The sequence below is a fragment of the Phalacrocorax carbo genome, chromosome 2 (genome assembly GCF_963921805.1).
Source record: "Phalacrocorax carbo chromosome 2, bPhaCar2.1, whole genome shotgun sequence".
Lineage (NCBI taxonomy): Eukaryota > Metazoa > Chordata > Aves > Suliformes > Phalacrocoracidae > Phalacrocorax > Phalacrocorax carbo.
In genome coordinates this window covers 149,091,919-149,114,192 of record NC_087514.1, presented here as the reverse complement: position 1 = coordinate 149,114,192, position 22,274 = coordinate 149,091,919, and the positions used below count along the sequence as shown (strand labels likewise).

At 39.4% G+C, this 22,274-nt stretch overlaps 1 protein-coding gene across 2 annotated transcripts in view; it reads right to left on the bottom strand.

The window, feature by feature from the left end:
- GPR158 (G protein-coupled receptor 158) overlaps window positions 1–22,274 on the bottom strand; it is a 206,676-nt gene that overhangs the window by 109,509 nt on the left and 74,893 nt on the right. For both annotated transcript variants that reach the window (XM_064444819.1, XM_064444821.1), the window contains exons 3-4: window positions 9,357–9,459; window positions 1,473–1,690 (exon numbers count right to left, since the gene is read on the bottom strand). In XM_064444819.1, coding sequence (XP_064300889.1) covers window positions 1,473–1,690; window positions 9,357–9,459 — 321 coding nt within the window. The remainder of the gene's footprint in view (window positions 1–1,472; window positions 1,691–9,356; window positions 9,460–22,274) is intronic.

The following is a 22,274-nucleotide window of genomic DNA, read 5'->3' as shown; positions in this document are numbered from 1 at the left end:
GAAATACTAACTTTCTGTAGTATGTTTAATAAAGATGTATCTTTTTTTTACTGTACTGGATACATATATCAGAACATATATAAGTGTACAAGTGCAAGAGTGTATGGAATTTTACTCATCTCTGATCTCAAGCTATTTATGAGAAAATATAGAAATTTCTATAAAACAATAAATATTTCAGTGTTAAAAAAAAATCAGGCCAAACTTGCAATAGCTACATATGAAGTCATCTACTCTGTTCACTTTGTAGGTCTAGAGAGTAAATTTTCTATTCACAAGGAATGCTTCTTTCATGATGTTGTCTATGACATTAAAAGTGAGTAACGTTACCATGAGGACTAAAACCTCACAAAACTGGAATGAAATTCTTCTAAGTTAATGCTAGGCAACAAAACAGATGCCTACAACAGACTTTTCATATGAAAAACTTTATAAATACAATTAAGTCTGTAATTTGAATCATTTTATGCAATATCATTAAATACAAAGACTCTGTCAGAAACAGGAGAGAAAAAAAAAAGAATGTGACTGTTCGTTCTGTGATTTCCTGCCAGGATATTAAAGTCTTTCAAAATGAGCCACGCATTTGTAACACAGACACTGTAGGATTAGGAAGACTCTGGGATCAAGTGTTCCAAAACCAAAATGGAAATGCTTATCTAGTTACGGAAAGTGGATGAAGCTATTAATTTCAACAATGTAGCATACTGTGTGCACACCTACACCTCCCAAATGTAGGTAGTGAATACATGCCAGCTTCAATTCATTTTTTCAGTAAATTGGAAGTTTCAGATTATATTCAGTACTTACTGAGGCAACAGTGAGATTCCATGAGATCTTACAGGTTAAAAGATTTTGAGTGAGGTAAGGGCAAAAAGTTCATTAGGTTAGTACATAAAACATAACCGTAGCCTACATCAGCAATTTCCAGACACTCCTTAATGTATTCATACTTCACAGAAAAAAAAAAATCTTTACTCATAGAAACAAGTTCTAGGAACTAGAATTATTTGGAAAGATTTCTCTTTGATGCCATTATTTTCCAGCTAGTCTCTCAAATATATTGAAACCAAACATCGTTCCCAGCAGTGGTAAAACAGAGACTTTCAAGATCCTGAGGCAATAAATACCCACATGCCTCCTTAGATACCTGTGTAATTGGCCTGATTTTCCAAAATTACTTTGAACATAATAGGTTTCCTTGATTTTTGCTGATGATGTAAGCAGATTTCACTGGGAGAAACAAATTGCTCAGCTTTTTTTCTTTTTTTTTTTTCCTCAAAAACTATATAAACAATTTAGGTACCTCCATGCCTAAAGCAAAGCATTCCTGGTTGGAAATCCCATCCTCTCCTTGAGTTGAGCTCCTTACCTGAGAAATTGACTGTCAAAATGAGAAGCTATACACTTAACATAAATGAGTCCGTACCACGCAATGAGCAGGAATATCAAAGTAAAACATGTCTGCTTACCTTTGCCTTGCGAAAATGGTAGACTACCAGCATGCTTATGAAGTCCAGCAGCATACAGAGCGTTTGGAATGAGATGATAGCCAGCCGTAAATATTTGTCTTCCTGTGCATAGCAGGGAGTATCGTCTGTACAGTAAGAACATCCTTCCCTGCAGGGTAGGCAGGTGTAGACTTCCTCTGATACTTCACCACCAGAAAAGCGATTTTCTGCATCCTTTCCTGAAAGTATCAGAAGGGTAAGGGGAGACACCTTTAGTTGTACAGGGTGGGCAATTTATCCATACAGGAGCAAACCAGTCCTCTGCTGACTCCCTTTCCCTCCCCGTTGGCCTCTTTCATTAAGTTAGAAAATGGTTTGCCAGGGCTGCTTTTCTCATTTGCTTCTCCTCTGTCACGTTCAGAAAATGCAGACCAATTCAGACATAAGGGAAAGTGAGTTTATTAAATGCCAAATGCTTTCCCATTGTATTTAGAGTGGGCTAAATCTGCATGGGAAATCCTTTGAAGAAGAATTCTGAATGGGGAAAAAAATTACATCAAAGATTTGGGAATAAGGAAAGGATTTTACACAGACATATGAAGAGCAGACCCATTAACTACTTAATGTTCACAGTACAAGCTCTGATCCTATTTCAGATTGTTCCTCAATTTCATAAAGATGCTATCTAGTGAATTAATTAGCTTCAAATTAGATAAAATCCTTCTTAATTAACATTTGTTCAGCATGCTGTTGCATGATGGCACTACTCTGTCCCCAGAGCAAAACCAGTGCACTTACACTAAGTATAATTTCCCATTGTTCACACAAGCACACCAGGAAATCTGGAAAACCTATCAGCAAGTTAATATTTTGTCTATGAAAATCAATGATTCTTGAGCTGATACCTCGTCCACCAAAGTGAACCCACCAACAGAGCACACAGGAGGATTCCTACTTTTTCTGATCCATGAACACTTGTCCATAACCACCTGTAAGACTTCTTACCCTACAGGTAATTAATGAAATAAAAAGGTACAAGAAAAATGGGGCAAAAAAAAAGGAAAACTGAATTTGTTGAAAATGTTTACTATAAGTAAGACAGGCATAGGAGCTTCCAGAGACAAGAGAATGTGGCTGAAGCCAAATCAGTGGTATGTTAAAATGTGTGATAACTTCTCTCAGTTTTCACAAGACTAGGGAATTGCTCCAATATCTTTGATCAAAATTCTCCTCCTCTGTCAGTGAACGTAGTAAATCATGCATTGTTTAGTCTTAATTCAAGAGATGGCCTATTCCACTGATGTTGCGCATGCATATTGGATTATGAAACTCTCTTCAGACTTTTAGCTTGAAACATCTGAAGCAGAAGGTTACCTGCAAGGGTAATTATTTCTTGCTTTCTCAAATATATGTACAAATGCACATGAGCACACATCTTCTGAAAGGTAAAGCCTGGGAATGGGACAAAGAGGCTGTATACCCAAGGCTGTTTATGTGGCATGCCTTTCCAGCAGCCCTGTGTTCCTTGTCCTCGGTGTAGGATGCTTTGCTCTTGCATCCCACAGTGAGCAGAGAATAGGCTGGTATTTCTCATGAAGATTGTGGATTTCTCTTTTCAGCTTTATTCTAAACAAAGATGTTGGAAACCTGAATATAGCAGAGTAGAGCTGACTCATGCTGGTAGCCAGATTTTTTTAGATATGAGCAGGCAGCAAGAAGAGATCTTATGTCTTTTTGACCCAGGCTGTGGGAGGCAGGAATGGAAATGTTGGAAAATAACCGCAGTTGGGCACCCCAAGAAGGTAGGGGTGCCCTGAAGATATCCTAGGACTGGAACTTCTTTTCAGAGCAAACACCCATGGACCTCAGCCCATCATCATTCCATTTGCCAGAAACTACCTTCTTCATATCTAACATTATATCTCTGTTTTCTAAATTACAGCTCAAAAATGGACCCACACCTTCCTCTGTCAGAGACAAAAGTCACAGCCTCCCACTTCCCATCTCCATATCCAAATCAGGAGTGCACTACTTGTTGTCCAAGTTTCCCACTGTTTCCTCAACATTTGCACTCATGTCAACCTGCTTTTCCACCACCTACCTGTTCCTTTATCATTTCGGTAAAGAGTCGCCCTTGAATTAGCCCAGCTCCAAAAAGATTATTTAATCTCTTTTAAACCTCACTTTTCTGAGCCACACGGGCCATTTGTTAAAATGTTTTTATTGTGCTAACTAAATAAATTATTTCCAGTGTAAAAACTTAACCACTGAAAAAATATAATTTAAAAACTAAAGTTATGAGATTACTTAAGTTACAAATATTATATGAATATGGCTTTTTGCCATTCCATTCCATTGCCATGGCTTTATGTAAACTATGAATTTTGCATGGTCCTAAACTTGATATTCTTACTTTATTTCTGAAATGTTCAACCTTGAAAGTTCTTGCAAATACATATAATCCATTTTATCATGCATTTTCTTATCTGAGTCATGCATGGAAGTTTCTTCCTGTGTATGCTTGTCACATACTACAGGGATAACAGTCAATGAACAGTTGCATGTGACAGTAAATATCCCGAGGATATGACTTCATAACCCAACAGCAAGCCTTTGCTTAGATGTGTCTGGTGTCATGCTGTCTGCTGTATACAAAGGAAGATCAGAGATATGCATGTCCTGTACTGCCAGCTATGATTGATTATCTGGTAAATGTCTTTTGACTTTGAAATGATTCTTCATTATAGCTAATATAAAAAAGACCAAAAAAATGGATCTACTTGAGATTTTACATAATCTAAGAAGGAATTATTAACAAACCCCATCTTTTTTTTTTTTCTCTCCTTGCCAAAAAGAAAGAACATTCTTCAGACCATCTGGAAGAAGCTCTTGGGAAAGAACTGATTGTTGTATTTACCACTGACCCGGAGCTTGTTTGTCCACCCACACCCTTGCCCTGACTATATGTCTCAGGGCACTGCTGCCCACTGTGTAGTTGAACATTTCTGCCCTTTACGTCTGGCCCTGTCACCTCACCAAAGTCAATATAATGTCAATGCAACCCACAGACAGTCCAAGCCAAGCAGGCAGTTACTGCCTCTTACAGCACTGCTAGAGATTTCACTGTGCCATGTCTTCTCGTATCTCAGCTGCTCTTTGGGATCACACATGCTTCTCCAATGAAGAAAATCAGGTTTTCCTCCCCAAAAGGTGGCAAAAGATTGTAGACACTAGTATGGTAGATGGACAAGAAGCCAATTCTGCTTCTTGTAAGGCGGCAGCAGTTTTAGCACTGACAAAAATGAGACGGAAGCAAACACTAAAAGATTGACTGTGCTGCAGGAGTTGAAACTGAGGATGAGGAAGATGTAAAAAAGTACTGTCCTCAAAGAAAAAAATGTAGTAACAAAAAAAAAGGATAAAATGGAAGGAGAAACAAACAAAGAATTGGTGGAAAGTAGGAATAGGGACACAAACTAATTTGAAGTATAATAAGGAAAATGCTTGAGTACTGGAAAAATAAACAGAAAAGTTTAAATGGTTCAGCTATGACCCCTCTACTATATTTTTTCCTAGTCAGCCCGTTCATTTTTGAAATGGTCTCCTAAGGGTAATTCTTCATCATCTTTTGTTCTCCTAAGCACACTCTGCTACGCAAGGGTGCCTCTGCAGCTGTGACATTGCCAGATGAGATCTTCCTCCAAAGTAAGAACGGCACCACAGACTGCTAAGTGCCAGGACAGGGATTGCTACCATCCCAAACAAAATCATCCCAGACACCAGTCAAAACTCAGCAGATGAACACAGAGAGCACTGTGCATGCTGAGCGCTGGGCAGAACAAGAGACTGATTCTGTTCCTGTTCTATTATAAAATACATTTGGAACACCAGTGATGCTGCAATAACTCAGCACTTGTGAATGTAACGGGGCCTTCTAGCATCAAAACCTGGTAACCAGCCATGGTCATAATCCTCAGCCTAGAAAGGGATCACTGAAGTCAGTCACGGCCTTCATACGTGCAAAGATCTGCATGTGCAACAAGTTCTGTTGAAGAATCAAAGCCAAAGGGCAGGTGTAAAAAAATGGGAATTCCCGTTGAACTGGAAACCCCTCCTGGGACTTTTTATGTGATCATAGCACTGTTAGAGACAGTAAAGTCCCACATCCAGACAAAAGAGCCACCTCTGGTGCAAGCAGCTTTTTGCACAGGGCAAGTTCAACATCTGAAAAGCAAGAGCTGAGCAGAATCTCTGCAATATACAGGTGATGCATTGCTAAAGAATAAACTTTTAGGTTGAACAAAGCACTGCTGTTCTACCATGGATCTTCCAATGCAAACCTGATTATTCCATGAGCCAGAGAACATAAGTGCTTTGGAGAAGGGTGTTATGAAAATGTTATAATGTATGTAGTAGTCAGCAGTTAGTCTATTCTACCTATACTAATAGTGCTATGTAAAAACGAGCCATTAGGAGAAAGTGCATAATCATGTACTCAAGCACTTACAGGTTAATGCAACTTGCATACATGAAATACATCTTTTTCTAAAATTAATTTCTGTCCTCAAAAGAGACCCTGGAAATACGGCAATAACTCTGTGCTCTGCTAGTACCCAGGGTCCTCATTAACTAATGCAGAAAAAATAGAAAGGTTTTACATATTTTGGCACTGCCAGTTCTGAAGAACAAACTCAGCCGTGGGAGGGAAATGCTCTCCTACCTGGTTTCCAATTTAGTAAAAGAACAGCCTAAATTTCAGCTGTGCTTCAGTCCCACACCCATTTCGGGATCCTGTGCGACCTCCCTGCAAGCAGCAACACTGTGCTGCTTTAAGTCAGAAAAACAACCAGTCTGCAGCATCTTTCCTATGGAGGACACCGTTTATGCAGCATTGTATCGCGGCGTTCAGGGCCCCAGCTGAGTTTGCAGAGGAGGCAGATAAGCAATCTTTTAAGCCTTCCCACCAGCAAACTGTGTAGAGTGTCCAACATCCCTGCAAAGCCATTTTATACAGCTATCTTTCAGACTCAAACCAAAATCTTCATCTGGACCTAAAGCAGAACCTGATCCCCAGTTAAAACTCTTGTACACTTCAGGTACAATGTGCAACTGTAGTTAACCATATTTTGCTGTGGTGCAGAATCCCAGTATCATTGAGAAATGTTCCCATCTCAAGACACAACACACTTGATCCAATTTTTCAATCCACAGAAGTACAAAAGTGGTCATTTTTTGTATCTATCTGCTTACTTAAGACCTACCTCTCATCTTAAGACCTACAAATATTTCCTGCCTCTATTTTCTTCCACTAGGAATACTTTCTAAACGATTAACATTTCTACTCAGTTTCATCTCTTTCGTGCTCAAACTTCATCAACCTATCTCTACCAAGAGATCTTCAGGTCAGACAGTTTCTGTCAAAGCTGCTGGCAGGATTCATGTCTAGAAGTCTTGTATTAGCATAATTTAGAACCTCCAAATACAGACATTTTAACCATGTTATCTTCTCCTTTTTAAAGGACGCAGCTGGGTGACAGGGCCAAGTTCCCTTGAACTACTAGTTTTTCTCCCACTACTTCAGAATCATTTCCAGTCTCACACTAGCTGTCTCACTGTTCACTTTTTGAAATCACCTGTAGAGGTTCACGATTGACCTGCATCCAGATGAATTAAAGCAGTTCTTTATTACTGACTGTTTCAAAACTCATGTTTATGTTAGCTCAGTAACACATACTCAAATCAAAGTGGCCCCAGATCATGTAATTACACCCCCTAAAATATCAGCATATGCAAACACTTCCATGAGACAAATGTCTCTCATTTAGAAGCTAAATATCCAATCTAAGGTAGCTATATAGGTTCCTCCTCCTATAGTAAATGCAGAAAAATGAATATTTGACTGAAGAGTTACTTTTCCCATCTAAAGACAAATTCTGCCTTTCTAAAGCAGCAGAATTAATCCTCCAGGGGAGCCACACTCTCATTGCTGACTGCATTTGAAACTTAGGTGACTAACACATACCAAGCATATACATTTTAGACAGCTGATATGAGATAAAATTAATCTCATCCCTAATGATCAATGCTGTTACGATCTCTAGCCACATTATTTTTGTGTGTTCTGTGGCATTTGGCATGACAAAAATCTAAGACTTTTTTTTTATTAAATACTTATTCAAGGAGTTAAATCCCAACTCCATTGTAACTCGCTGCACTGCAGGAGCAACCAAACATCATCCTCACTTCATCAGAAAATTTGCACAAAGCCCAGAGAAAAAGTGCTATCGCACAGCTGCCGTCTGTGACACTCCACAATATGAAAAGAGAAGGGAAACAAACACTCACCAGGTAAACTGTTGAACAAACACACTGTGCTATTTACACTACATATAGATATACAGGAGACAGGGCACATATATATCTCTATCACATATACAGCATAAATAGCACAGTGTGTTTGTTCAACATATATATATATGAGACATATCAAGTTAGGGATCAGGTATCTTGCCAACCTATATCCAAACCAGGTCAAATCAATAAAAACCAGGCCAACCCATGACACAGACCAAAGTATTTAATATCTGGAATTCAGGGCTGCAAACAAATAAGGAATTTGAAAGCTTTCCTAATATTAAGTTACTTACCTTTCATCTAAAACCCCTGTTACTTTTTAGGTAAGAAAACGGAGCTCATGAGTAACTAATACAGGAAGGAACTTGGAAGCTTTATTTGCAGCTCTTGAGTCCACACCAAATAATTTATTTAACCCAATTATCAGGTACCCTGTAGCATGGGGGCAAGCTTTTATAAGTACCATCCTGCACAAGATTTACCAGTACAAAACACCTGAATCTGTATCTGTGAGTATCATAGAGGTGCACATTAAGTGTTGAATACTACTAGAGGTATTTCTGTAGTGGAACAGGATCAGCTGTGTTCACATAAGGCAGGAGATAACACATGCAGTCTGGAACCAAACTTGGTGAAAGCTACTCATCACCATTCCCTGTGCATTTCATACAAAATGCTCCCACAGCAGAGAGCTGATGACATGAACCTTTGGCTAAAGGATGGTGCAAAGAAGCTGGGGATGGTATTCACTCAAAAGCAGGAGGCAGAGAAGGATGCCCTGTTGCACCTTCAAGCAACACCTTTACACCTGCGACTGCAGCATGAGCTCTACTAGTTTAACTGCAACGATTTCGGCACAAAATCTGCTCAGAGATTATGCTTTGGTCATGTGATGAAAGTAATGGACTTCATCTTTGGGCGTGCAGTTTATATATTTTCCCTGCTGAGTATCGGCCAAGTTCTGCTTCTCTTACTGTGGGCAACCCAGTCTCAGTACCGTACAACACGTGTCCTGGGCAAGTGTAGGCTGTGTGTCATCTGTATCATACAGTCCCACTGATAAACCACTGATGGGTCTGACCCATCTCTAATACTTCATCAGCAACTATTAGAGTTTGGATGCTCCTTAGGATTTACCTTTGCAAATGAAGCAAAATGAAAGCAGTTAAAGCCCACAGAAAGCCAAAGGCTAGGGCATTCAGGTTTGCCCTGACCAAAGAGGAAATTACTAGATTAATTTTCTCAATACTTGTGCTTGAGCACAGATGCCAGAAATCTCTATTTCCCTATAGCAAGACTTCTTTTCATGTTTTTAAATTTATTTACAAATCAAATATTCTTCAAGCGGGTATGTTTTACAGGATTCTCAAGAGTATCGCAAATGACAAACCAAAGGGCTAGAACTCCTTAAGTGATTATATAATCCAAGAGTTGCAAACCACTGGGATTTTACTGTATATCCCTGACGAGGATAAAAAGGAGTCTTGCATTATTAATGCTAGCTCTGTTTTCTTTTTCTTTTTTTTTTTAAACTCAAGCAAAGGCACTTACTCTGAAAGCTGTTCACTGAGAAGATATTGGGATGATAGAATCCAGCCTTGCAAATACATTTGTAGGCTCCGAGCACAAATCCAAGGCCTTTAATTGGCATACACTGTGAGAAAGGAAAAAAAGAAAAGTCATGCAGATGATCATACAGTGATATACTCAGATGTACATTCAAGCATAAAAACATTACAAGATACTGTGAGCAGATTTCTAAGAATAAACAGACACCCCTTCCAGTCTGACAGTATTTTCTCAGTGACTTTCCCCACAAACATACATCACAAATTTTTTTTCTTTGTTGCTCATCACCAGCAAACAGCAAAGATTGCTGTTATCAAGCCTGTCCCACTGATAAATCAATCAAGTGCTAAATCTGATTCATGTACTTTGGTTCTAGGTGGGACATCAGATGGCTGTGTTTTTTCCTGGAGAGTTTCCAGCACTCTTCCCCAGCTGAGCAGGTAGGGTTCGACAGCTGGAGCTCATGCTACATGAGGGAGAACATGGACACCTGCAGCCAAGCCACCAACCTTCTGCAGGCAGCATGTGGGGTGACCCCACGGCACTGGCAACCATACCAGAGCGGAGACTGACCCAGCCAACACAACGCCAACAACTCATTAGAGAAAATGGTTGCAGACCTAAACCTGACCTAGGTGAAGGAGAGCAAACCTACACCAATGGGAGCCCCATACTTCTAAGCTCGCTTGTCCCTTTTTGAGGAAGTAATATGTGAAACAAGTTTTAACTTCACTTTTGTTAATTTTGACATCAGGACAACCACGGTGACTTTATTACAGTAACAGAATATCTACTCTCAGACCATTTTTGTACAACAAATACTCTGCCCAGTACAGAGGGAAGAAACAGTCCAACAACATAAAGGTAGAAACACTGGTAAAATTATTTTCTCCCAGTATAGCTTGCTTCACTTTATCAGATCAAAGTAGACTACTGTACTAGATGCCTCTCCCATCAGTATAGGTGTAACTATACCAACATACCTCCATGAACAGGAACTAGACACTAGTAGTTCCTCAGCGAGCAACTGAATTGTTTAACTAAAACACCCTCTGTCCTCTCATTTCCTTGAGTTTCACTTGTTTGTGACCATCTGTGACTTCAGAATGTGCTTCAGTCTCTAACTGCCTGTAACTGGGAAGAAGATGCAGAGGACAGGGTTTGGTAAAAAAGATCTGTTTCAAAAGATCAAATGCAAACCAAGAAATGACAGTCTGCACTGACACTCAAGAAAACCTCAATTTTTTGATCTCAGATTTCAGCTTTGTGACATAATTCTGCCTAATGTTGGGAAAGACACTTGCTTTTCTTTGCCTCAGTGCCCCAGATGGCATCGTCTTTTCTTGCACCCTTTGCCAATCTGGTGTCTGTGCACACAGTGCACGATTGCAGGTGCTATTGGAAAACAACTAATAAGCAGGAAACCGGCATGCAAGAACACTGAAAATTCATTCAGCCTTTGTATAAACATGAAAGCAAGAAAGAACAGGAAGAGAACACACAGATCATTTTTCTTCACACTTCATTGTCACCCTACGGAAATGTGACTGTTGACAAGGTGGAGGACGGAAGAAATTGAAGTGGGATGAGTGTGTGTGCAAGTCCAATGACAGCAAAACCTTTTTAACCAAGCACAGAAAAGCAGTTAAAGTAGTAAAAAGAATTTTTCAGGCGAATATTCTGTTCTGCCTTTCTAGCTTTTTGCTTTGTAATGGGAAGGTACACAGTGCTATCGAGTCTGCATTTTCTTTTCGAAGGCAAGGAAGAAAAGAAGTAGCTTCTACTGAATTCTGCGAACACCACAGTACCCCCAGTACCATATCCATAATCCATTCCTACTGAACAAATTCTTCATATAAAATGTGTCACAGGCTCACAAATCTGTTCTGCATTAAAATAAATGCTTTACTGATGATCCTTTCACACATATCCAATATTCACACCAAATAAAAGTCTAACTTTTGTTGCTGACAAGTCTAGAATTTGAAAATGGACAAAATATTTCAAATGCCGTTATCTTTCCTTGGTCTTGGTTATTATCCTTGTTTCCAGTCTTTGGCAGCCGTAATGCACACCTTAAAAACCATCAGTCAAATTCTGCCTCTTGCAGTCCATCTAATCCCATGGAGAAGTGTAACAGGGATCAGAACATCAGTCTGTTGAAAGGAGGGAAGGAGAGGAAGCAAGCCTAGATCCCTCTAGATGCAGTTTCAAACTCTGAAATTCCACCACACTCAACACTTCATGGAAACAGAACTATGTACAGCCTGAATTTTTTTTTTAAGAAATTGCAGCAGCAAGGCAGGGAAGAACACTAAATATCATATGGGCAAAAATGGGGAAAATACTTTTCCTGGAAAGAAAAAACACTCCTCTTTTTACCAACAATTTAATAGTTAATATTATGTTAACCAATGGTGGTAAATATTATGGTGAAAATGGTAATAAACAAACTGAGTAAGAGTTTGCTCAGGTACAGGAGGAGTTCAGCAAACAAAGTCCAGATTCATTTAATCAAGGTTCTTTTATCAGATACAGAGGCTTTTCCTGGCTGTCTGTGGGTGAATATGCCCAATACACAGCAGGCACATGCAAGCAACTTTTGTCCTTGCCCTGGCAAGTGGACCCCCAGAGCCCGAGTCCAGCAAAGATGTACTAGCTCAGCCACAGCAGCCCACAGCATCAGCCATGGGCTTCAGACTGCCAGGAGCACAGAGGCTGAGCAGCCCACAACAGACTGCATAGACACAGCCAGTAAAACATTAGTCTGCTGCTAAGTTACTTAAGATTTGATCCATATAGAACTTAGCACTGAAGAAAAGATGTGTGAAAAATATCCACCTCCACATAAGCAAAAAAAAAGGAAGCATAAAACTGACCTGGTTTCAGATTTCATTATAAATGTGAAAGCAAAGCTGTGGGAATAAAACCACCATATTCCCAAGTAATTTTTTGTTCATTAGTGGCGATCAGCTTTTTGAAAATAATGCTTTATTTAATTCATATGAGCAGCTACCTTGGGTTAGACCAGAAGCTCCATTTAGGCTTGTATCACACCTCTTTTGTGCCCAGCAGCAAGTGTTGAGGTAAACAGTGAAAGATGCAGTGTGGCTACTGAGTGAGCCTTCCCCTGATATGTCCTTTAGGACATCATCCTCCCAAATGGAATTTGCATTGCTTTAAATTCCAGCCATTAGTACTTATAGATGGCTTGGTTACAATTCAGAACAGCTTTATCATGATCTTTGCTAAAAGGAGAATAATCGGTGTCTGTACTATTCACACTGCACATTTATTCCAGTTGTCTGTTCCCTGGTTTGCAATTTTATACCTTCAGCTTTACAATACTTGCACAACATAGCGACTCCCAAGTTTAAGACAGTATACTTTAAATTATACAGTCAGCCCAAAAAATAAGATATTCAACAAATGTTTATCTTGTAATTATTTATAAATAAACAGGTCCTGAATAAACACAGACACATCATCTAAACTAGTTTAAAAAGGCTGTATTGATTTCATTTTTATGCTGCTTGTTGTAAAGGACAAATTTGGAAAAACCTATTGCGATAAAGACTATATCTGTTGGAGACAAAATAAATCCTTCAAATAAGCCATGCAATTGCTTTGAAAGTCTGAGCCAAACCCTCTGGCATAAGAGAAGCAAAGCCCTTCATCAGACCTGATTAGCCAGAAACCAAGTGACAAAGTATTCAGCAGATACACAAAGCAGATGTTACACCCACATCAGAAAACAGAAGGGAATAACAAGGCAAAAAGAAACCAGTAGTTTAACAGAGAAACATGTGGCATCATGTCCTACATCTAATTTAGAAACTTAGATAAACCACCAAATAAATCTGGCCTGTGGCATTCTGGAGCAGAGGGGTTAAAACAGTAACTTTAGAAAAAAAAAAAAAGAAAAGAAAAGAAAAAAAGACTAAAAATGTACTCAGCCTTGACTCAGGTATTTCAAGGTATTTCAAAAAGCATCTTTCGATTTCCACATGCAGAGAGTGATGGGGATGTCTCCCTTTTCTAAAGTTGACTCCTTCTTCAAAGCATGGAATAAGTGCAAAGTCATGACAGAAGCAGCTTAGAAAAAATAATACAAATAAGCCCACATTTCTTTGCACTGGTTTGGGCAGCATGTAGGGACTTTCTAGAAAATACTACGTACAGAAGAGTCATTTTCTGCCTGGCACACAATGACAGCTGGAGCCGGTTGGTGTCCTGTGAGACCCCGAGAGCTCCTTTCTGATCCTGTTTACCATGTTGTCAAGCATGCTCGCTCATAAAAATAAAGGAGATAAAAGTCAGAGTAAAATTCTGCCTGCTGAAGTCAATGACAGTTCTGTCATTGAAAAGGCTTTACCTGTTATATCTTCTTATTTCATTTCTCCTTCAAAATCAGAGTTTCATGTTAAAGTGTGTTTGCAGCCTCAGAAGTGAACAGTGAGCACATCCATACATTCAAGGTCCTGGTGCATCACCCAGGAGCACCCTGCTTGCCTCCAGACAGCTCAGGAGGCAGCCAGCTGCCAACAACACTACTCATAAGCTTTTTGCTTTTCAAACATAACATTTTATTTCAGAAGGACAGGACAGGGCTGGACACTTCATAATTTACACTCCAGGGTTACTTGGTAGGCCCCTGTAGCTTTTCTCCTCCCTTCTGAATGCATCGGTGGAGTTAATTCTTGTTTAAATTCAAGTTTAAAAACGTGGTTTCCAACAACAATGTACTTAAAATGACATTGAATTGTTTGAATTCTGATCAGTCAAAGCACAGCAATAGCTGATCTGATTCATCTCAGAGCAAAGGTAGCCGTCAGGACAATATTTATCTCAATAGTTTGAAGCTTTGCTAAAAACTCCCCACTGCTTTTTAATGTGATTTTCCATTGTTCTGGTCCTGTTAAGCCATGGGACCAGAGTAGATACTGATGGGAAAGAGCCTCAGCTCATTCACACACATAACTATAAACTGCATGTGATTGTTAAAGTTAAAATGTCTGATTTTTTATTAAACTTTTTATTACTCTTAGTCAAAATACTCAGAAAATAAAACAAGTTTTTCAAGTTACACGTTTTTGTTAGGATACATTTGTTACTACTGACAACCAATGAACAGAAAAGTTAACGTCAAATCATCCCCAGTTTGAGCAGGAAAACTCTCCTATATGTAAGAGACTACAGAGTCTTTAACTTCTGATTAACCACTTTTGCAATGTCGATCAGTTCGGTTACCTGGCTGTATGTCTGAGGAATCCTAGAGGATTCCCTTCTGGTTCTCTGTCACTCCCAAGATGCCATTAGCAGCGTATTACTAGACAAACATGACAAAAATTCAAGTGCTAGTGAAGAAAAAAAATATAAATTGGTGGAAATGGAGCGTTTTGCAAAGAAATGAAAGTGAGGGGATCAGAAATACAAACAAATGACAGTACTTGCTTAGAAGACAGTGAGAGAGGGGGGAAAGGTGAATTTTGCAGTGTTTGAAAGCAGGTTACTTGGAGTGGGGAGGCTAAGCAGCAAAAAACTCATCATCAGCTGTTGTGCATACAGAGAACCCAAGGTCAGCTTACAAAGTGCTTCCCACAGCCCGGATCCTTTACTAAAGGATGAAAGCACAACAATTACAGCAATTTCTGGAAGATGGGTAGCTTGGACACTCAAAGGTTCTCAGCAATGACAGTGTTGAAGACAGATTTTTCATTACTGCTGAAAATAGCTGTGCGGGCTACAACCAGGCTACTTCAAAAAAGGAAAAAAAGTCTTTATACGGCAGACTGGAATTGTCATTGGTAACCTGGGTATCATTGTAGAATACATCAAACTTCACTTCTGATTAACGTGATAAACAACAAAATCACAATTTCTCCTCTCCTTAAAAACTGCACAGCAATTGCAGGGGAACCTGTTACAAGACACCAAAGGTAGTGATAATTTTATAGCCATTAAATAATGCAGTGTGATTAATTTTCAGGCACGTTCTCAGGGCCAGATTTCCTTGGCTTTGAGGATAAATTCAGATATTTTGTCTATTAGCACAGGTTAAACTGCATTTAGAGCGAAGTCTAATTCACTTCCTTAGTGTCTTACCCACATTAGAGAGAATTCTCTTCCTACTGTATCTCTACCCCTTTTTTCCTATCACTAGGATAATTTTGTGCTTTAAACATGGGCAATACTGGAAATACCAAACTTCATCTGCAGAAGACCTTCCAGAAGCTGTCAAGGAATACACATAGGTCCTTTACCTCCAGACATCTGGTTCTGCCAACTACTTCTGCATTCATCTGTGACTTGGCACCAAGTGTTGCAAAAGTTTGCCTGGAAAATGGACCACACAGTAAGAGGGGATTAAGAAAGCTTGCCAAAACCTGCAAGAATGTGAGGCATTTCCAAAAACATTTGGTGGGGAGAAAAGCTGGATCTATCCCTGATCCCCATGAAGGGTGCAGTTCTGAGTAGCAGAGTACTCTTTCTCACCTATTGACATTTCTCTGAATTATTAACAAACTAGCAGAATTTTGCAATGTTTTAAAAATGGAAAAAACCCTCAATTTTGTATTACTTATTGATGTTAATTTTTTTAACCAAATTTTCCCAATTGGCCATTCACATTTTCTTCTAAAAGCCAATAGGAAATACTAGAATAGGCAGTCCAAGCCAGCAACTAATCAAGAGAACTGTGGAGTTGAAGCAAAGAAAAATCATTCACAATAGGAAAGAGTAGCAGAGGGTGCGCAGGAATTGCACATTTCATCTCACAGAAGAGCATGGCTGAATGTCTTGTAGACTGCACCGTTCTTCATAAAGAGCCTGACTGTTACAGAACCACCAGCATGGATAGCCTGCTGGCCTTGCTCTTTGGAAAGGGAAAAGAATTCCTGTAGTTCATTCAAAAGCTACCAACTAGCGGCTATAATCCACAGGTAATTTAGAGGCATAATTCAAAGAGGGGAATAAAACGGTGGAAAACAGTGCACAATATTTTAATAAGTTAACATGGACAACATTGGTAAACCAATATTTTCTAGCCAGCTGCTGTATCTGTTGTTTCTATAGCATTTCCCAGCAACCATTAATGTAGTTACTTCTTGAGTCTTAAACATTATTTTTAGGCTGATTCCACACGCTAGCAAGCCATATGTGATCGCACTGGAAAAGGTGTGTAACGGTTTGTGTGTTTCTCCCCAACCCACAATAATTTTTTCGACGTACTGGCTGGTTGCAGGCAGTGCAGCAGGGGTGAGAAACTTGCTAAGTTCCCACAAGCTTCATGAAAATAACAACTAGTAGAGAAGAGATACCTTATCAGTGCCCCCGCTGAGGGAAAGACTACATCATGAGGATGTACCTTTTATTAGACACTAGAGAATGCTCTTTCAAGTGCCACAGTCACAAGGAAAGCTTTAGCTGGCACTGGTGCCTTCTTAGACATCTGCTAACAGTATAAGGAAATGCCCTAGAAAACCAGCATAAGAAAATGCACTAGAAACCAATAATCCAGTGCTCCTGTTCCTTGGCATTCAGTCCATCTTCAGGAAAAGTTGGCCAGTTATTCCAGAGGTTTTTACTACTCAAGACTGCTAGGAGTCTTGAGTAGAGTCCAACTACGCAAAGCCGGACAAAAGATGCTTCTAGTCACAAAATCATTTCTTACTGAAATTCTACTTGCACATTTTGCATGAAACATGATTGAGAAGATAGCTGCACAAAGGATACAAATTTTATTATCTTTGCTCAATTTTGCAGCATTCCGTCCTTTTGTATTAGTGCAACATTAGATGGCAACTGAAAGAAAAATACCCACTTCATTGGTACTTGAATGAAGACACAGTGTTATTTATCACAAAACAAAGTCTGACACAGTCTGTTAAATTCATCTTTCTGTTCACTTCATGGTCATTGGTAAAACAAAACACCCAGCTAGATTCTGTCCATCAGCAGCATGCATTTTAAAAGCCCATTTGTTTCATGCAAGAAGGCAGGCAAGTCCTGCAGCAGAGTGACTGCTCTGTCCACAACTTGATGAAAATCCTTTTATTAATTTTGCTTTATTCTGGATTGTAGCCTCTACAGTTTAACAATGTGTTAACTCATCAAGAAAATTAATCTTGCTTACAAAATAGTACCAGAATTTGAGTTTTTCTACTTGTCAAACATTCATCTCCATGTTCCAGCCACAAGTCTCCCATCCTCAAGGTTGGGATGTATCTCAGAACTGAAGTTCAGAGCACAGTTTCTAGGTTTAACCTATGATCTCAGCTTGTCAAAGTATAGATTCTTCTTGAATGCTTTTGATCTCATCACCTGGATTCTCTCACAATTTCATCTGTCAAAGGAAACAATGATTTTGTGACAAAGCCATCATTCCTCCTCTTGCCCAAGAACACTGCAGATCACGGTCTGTCAGGCTGCTGATCAAGCACCATCATAAGGGTCATATCACAGTCAGAAGAAGCACCATTTTATTGCTGCCCGAAAAAATTCCCCCAGACTCCCATTACTTGACAATACCAGCTTCACACTGACCTTCACAGCTTCGCTTTGTACACTTACTCATTACACCAAACAAGTCCCACAGAGATGCTGCATGACCTGCTAGCACCATGAAAATACAGCACCCACTATTTGCCAGCTATTTGCTAGCTCATTCAGCCTCTTCTTTAGCACTAGGCAAGCACAGGGTTTTAGAAAATCCATTTGGGCAAGACATATAGTTATACTTTTGGTTATAACTAAAATTAATATGAAACAGCAATATACTTAATAAATTAATACCTTTCTACTTGCTTACTGCTTCTCATCCAGGACCCCAAAGAGATCAGCCATGATAGTACACCATGAAATCCTGGTTTTTGCTCTGTACACTTGCTTTCTTCTTGCAACCTTTATCAGCTTTGAGGAAAAATGGCCTAATTTTGAGTAGTAACTGTCCTATAGGTAAACCCTCACTTCTAGGTCTAAGGCTAGCCAGAGGGCTGGTGATCCAGCTCACTATATGGAGCCACCATATTCTAGGAAGACACACTGAAAATCTTTCCTCTGTTCTTCTGCTTCCTTTATCTCAAATCTAGATTCTTACTTTTTATCCAAAGCCAATGTAGACTTGATGACTCATATCTCACTCCTCCATTGTCTTCTAGAACTGGAAGGTTTGGCCATGAATGTAAACTCCTTGGAAGGCTCTCTCAAAATGACTGCTTTTAATATTTAATGATGCTTCTCTCTGCCCATCATCATTTTTCCCTCAGGTTTGCACTTAATCCAGCAAGGCTATTCCTGTGCCCTGGTGTTTAAAACCACTTTTCCCTGTTCTGCTTGACTGCTATTTCCTGCCCAACCTGAACTCCTCCTTTATACAAAGCTACAGGCAGCCTCAGTTTAACATTATAAAAGCCACCCATTATAAAGATGTTCTCTGAAGCTTATGGTATGTTTAACACCAGCTTTGATACAGACCTACAAGAAGCATTCTTATTTTAATAGACTGAGAATAAACTATTGTTTATAGACATGTATATGAAAGCAAATACTCCCTTGTCCTGTCTCCAGTAGGGAGCCCCTGTGTTACAGAGTCGACTTGTATCCACAGAAATTTTAGGTGGGTGTCAGCTAGAGCACATGACCTCAGAGAAGGGCTCTGGGACTCTGTCAGTGATATGCCAGGGACTTCCATGGAGCAGCCCAGAGTCACAAGTGTGCCAAGGTGGCTTAAAAACTTGGTAGCAGCCCTTCTCCATTGTGAGAGCTCCCAGCAGGACAGCTTGTATAAATCTGAAGTATAGCTAATCTTTACCACAGAACTACAGCCACATTTAGTTAATCCTCCAGGATGTATAACAATACACACCCCAAAGTGAAGGTTAAGTTCAAATCTAAGACGGAAGGATGAAACACACTTTCCATTTTAATTTGTTCAGTACTCTGCTTTCCCTCAGTTCAGCAACGCACCATTTTTGAGCCACAGTCCCAAACCGACAGACGGCTTAACCAATTCTAAAATGAGTTCCCTGCTAACCTCAACGGCAGATGGCAACGCCACAGAGATACAAGAAAGATGAAGTTGTTCCAGCTTGCAGCAGGAAGCCAAAGCAAAGCATCAAACAGTCTCTGGAACTACAAACTCTGGAACTTTGTATTACTTCTCCTGGCAGGGTAACTACTGATAACACTATTCGAAAAGCATGTGACTGTAAATTTGGAAGCCAAATTTGTAGGGATCATTAAGAATGTCAGAAAATACACAGCAAGTCTATCTGCACTGTTAATTATTTCTTCCTCAAGTACTTGCAAGTATACAGTGGCAGACGGGTAACACTAAAAACACAGGAATCAAAGTGGCCTTCAGGCAGTAAGGTACCTATCACCCACCAATTCTATTCTATGAGCTTGCATGAAAACAGGGACTAATGAATAACAAGTAATATGGTATATCAACTGGACAGAAAGAGAGCTGGAGTTTTCTCTCTATTATTCAGGAGCTGCCAGGAGCTGGTTCACAAAGCATGATGGACTGGATCTTTTCTGACATTGTTAAAATTAAAAAGGAAATTGTTTTCTATTATTAATTATAGAAATGTACCTCCTGTTCTCAGAGCTCTCAGAAATAGTGAAACAACATCTGGTAGCAGTAAACTGTACACATACACTCAGCAGACAATAAGATGCTCAGAAGAGTTTGCCTCAGACTCAACAAAATGACATGTTTACTTTCCATCTGACAGAGCAACCCCATTTTATTGGAAGCAGCTACAGAAATAGCACCAAAGACCTGTCAGCCTTAATGTGACACACACACACACACACGTATACACAAAAACCCACCCTCACTCCACATCATCTCACTTTTTACCTCTCACTTCGAGATCACCTGAAGAGGTTGCAATACAGTTATCACTTCTGCCAGGTGGCAAAATCCCCGAGATCAGTGAAGCTTAAGCCAGGACAAATGAGGGCAGAATCAGATCCTGTCACACATGCATAGAGTTTAGTTGGTAAACATGTAGATATTATAAAGGTGACAATGGAAAGGAAACAACTTTCAAGTTAAGAGAGAAAATGTTTGGTTAGTAACTTAATAACCTGCAGTTTAATGGCATCAGATTTTGTTTCATATTTATAAATAAATAAAGCTCACCTGTCTTCCTGGGCTAACATTTCCACAAGAACAACAACTTTATAGCACACGGACTTGTAAAATTAACTTACTGTTATGTTTTGTGTTACTGCTCTCCCCTCTCTGTCCTTTCTACTCTTATTCTGCTGCAAAATGCAGCAAACACCTCACCAAGGAAATGAGACTTGTGACCCACCTCCTCAGAGAAGTCTCCCACCTCACCCCCAGAAACGACACAGACTCTCCATTCACCTCACTCCAACAGACTCTTATTCCCAGTGCTCACGAAGCAAGAGGCAAACCCAGGCACCCGCCCATTCGGTAGTCTCAAGAGCCTTCCCAGTTCAAATACATTGCCCAGTACTTTTCCAAATCTTCTACCAGCACAAATGGGACACAGATGGGATCTTCTGAATTTCTATTCTGATAAATCTAAAATTCCATCTCGACCACTGACTTCATTAAAACAAAAAAAAACAACCTCCTGAAGCTAAATTGCATTAACGTGTTTCTGTATTGTAAGTGAATTATAAACCAGCAAGTTTGAAGACAAGAGTCTCTATTGAGTTTTCTTGAGTCTGAGGCAAACTCCCCCAAGTACTGTCATTGCTTCAGTTTCCAGAAAGTTTCTGGATTCTACATGCAAAATTTGTAATTCTATAATATTGTAAATGCAGTCCTATAATGTGATAACTATATCCAGAAGAGGTTTTATACAGTTATCATGTTACAGAATTGCATTCATTATATTATAGAAATAAAGCTGCATGAATGGACTGTGGCAGAAGCTTATGCTGAAATCATACCCCCACTCATATCAACCTTCCAGAGTCAGCTGCAGGAAATGTAATGAAAAGCCTAAAACCTAGAGGCAATGTTCTGAAAGCTCAAAAAAAGTCAGAAACACATGAAAAACCGAAGCACACTATTAGCAGCATGAGAACCTTGCCAACCTGCAGAGCCCACACACTTCCAGGTCAAGTCTGGAGGTTCTTGATAAAGTTCAAAATGTTCAGAAGTTCCTAGGCATCTGCATGGTCACTCCAGGACAAATACTTCAGCAGACTGTCAATGTGACCTACCCACTAACAATTCTTACTGATCTCTCACTAGGAAGATGCTTCCTTTACTTATCTACAGGTTTCTTTTTGCCTTGTCTTGCAAATGATACATCTTCTTTTTCCTATCTATGGACTTATTGGGGGTGTGTGACTTCTTTTTTGATCCCACTTGCAAATCCTCAAAGCATCTGAAGATTAGGCATTTCATACAGCTTTGTACCATGAAAAGTATTTTGGTGAACTAGTATAAATACCAGGATATTTAGTCACTATCATACCCATAAGGAAATACAGAGGGGAAAAAAAGAAGAAGAAAAAAAGAAAGGATCCCTGCTCTAAAAAGCAATAACTTGCTCACCATAATGTAAATACTCTTAAAGTGTTCCCGTGACATAAAGTTACCTGACAATCTAAATTGTACTTAGATTTTGCTATCTCTTTGCTATCCTTATTAGCTCATTTGAGACTGTATGCTGCTTATAATTACCCTGACCTGTAAAAAAAACCCTGTTAATATTGGCAGTGATGCTGGTACTGGCAGAGCAAGTTATAGACACTGAAGTTAATTATATTGAAACTAAAGTAAATTTGGGAAATGTATTTGGATGCACTGAGCATTTGGCTACCTTTCAAATTACAATCTACTGTAAACGCAGAACTTAATTTCCCCAGTGAAATTATATAGGTTTGTGTCACAACAATTGTTAA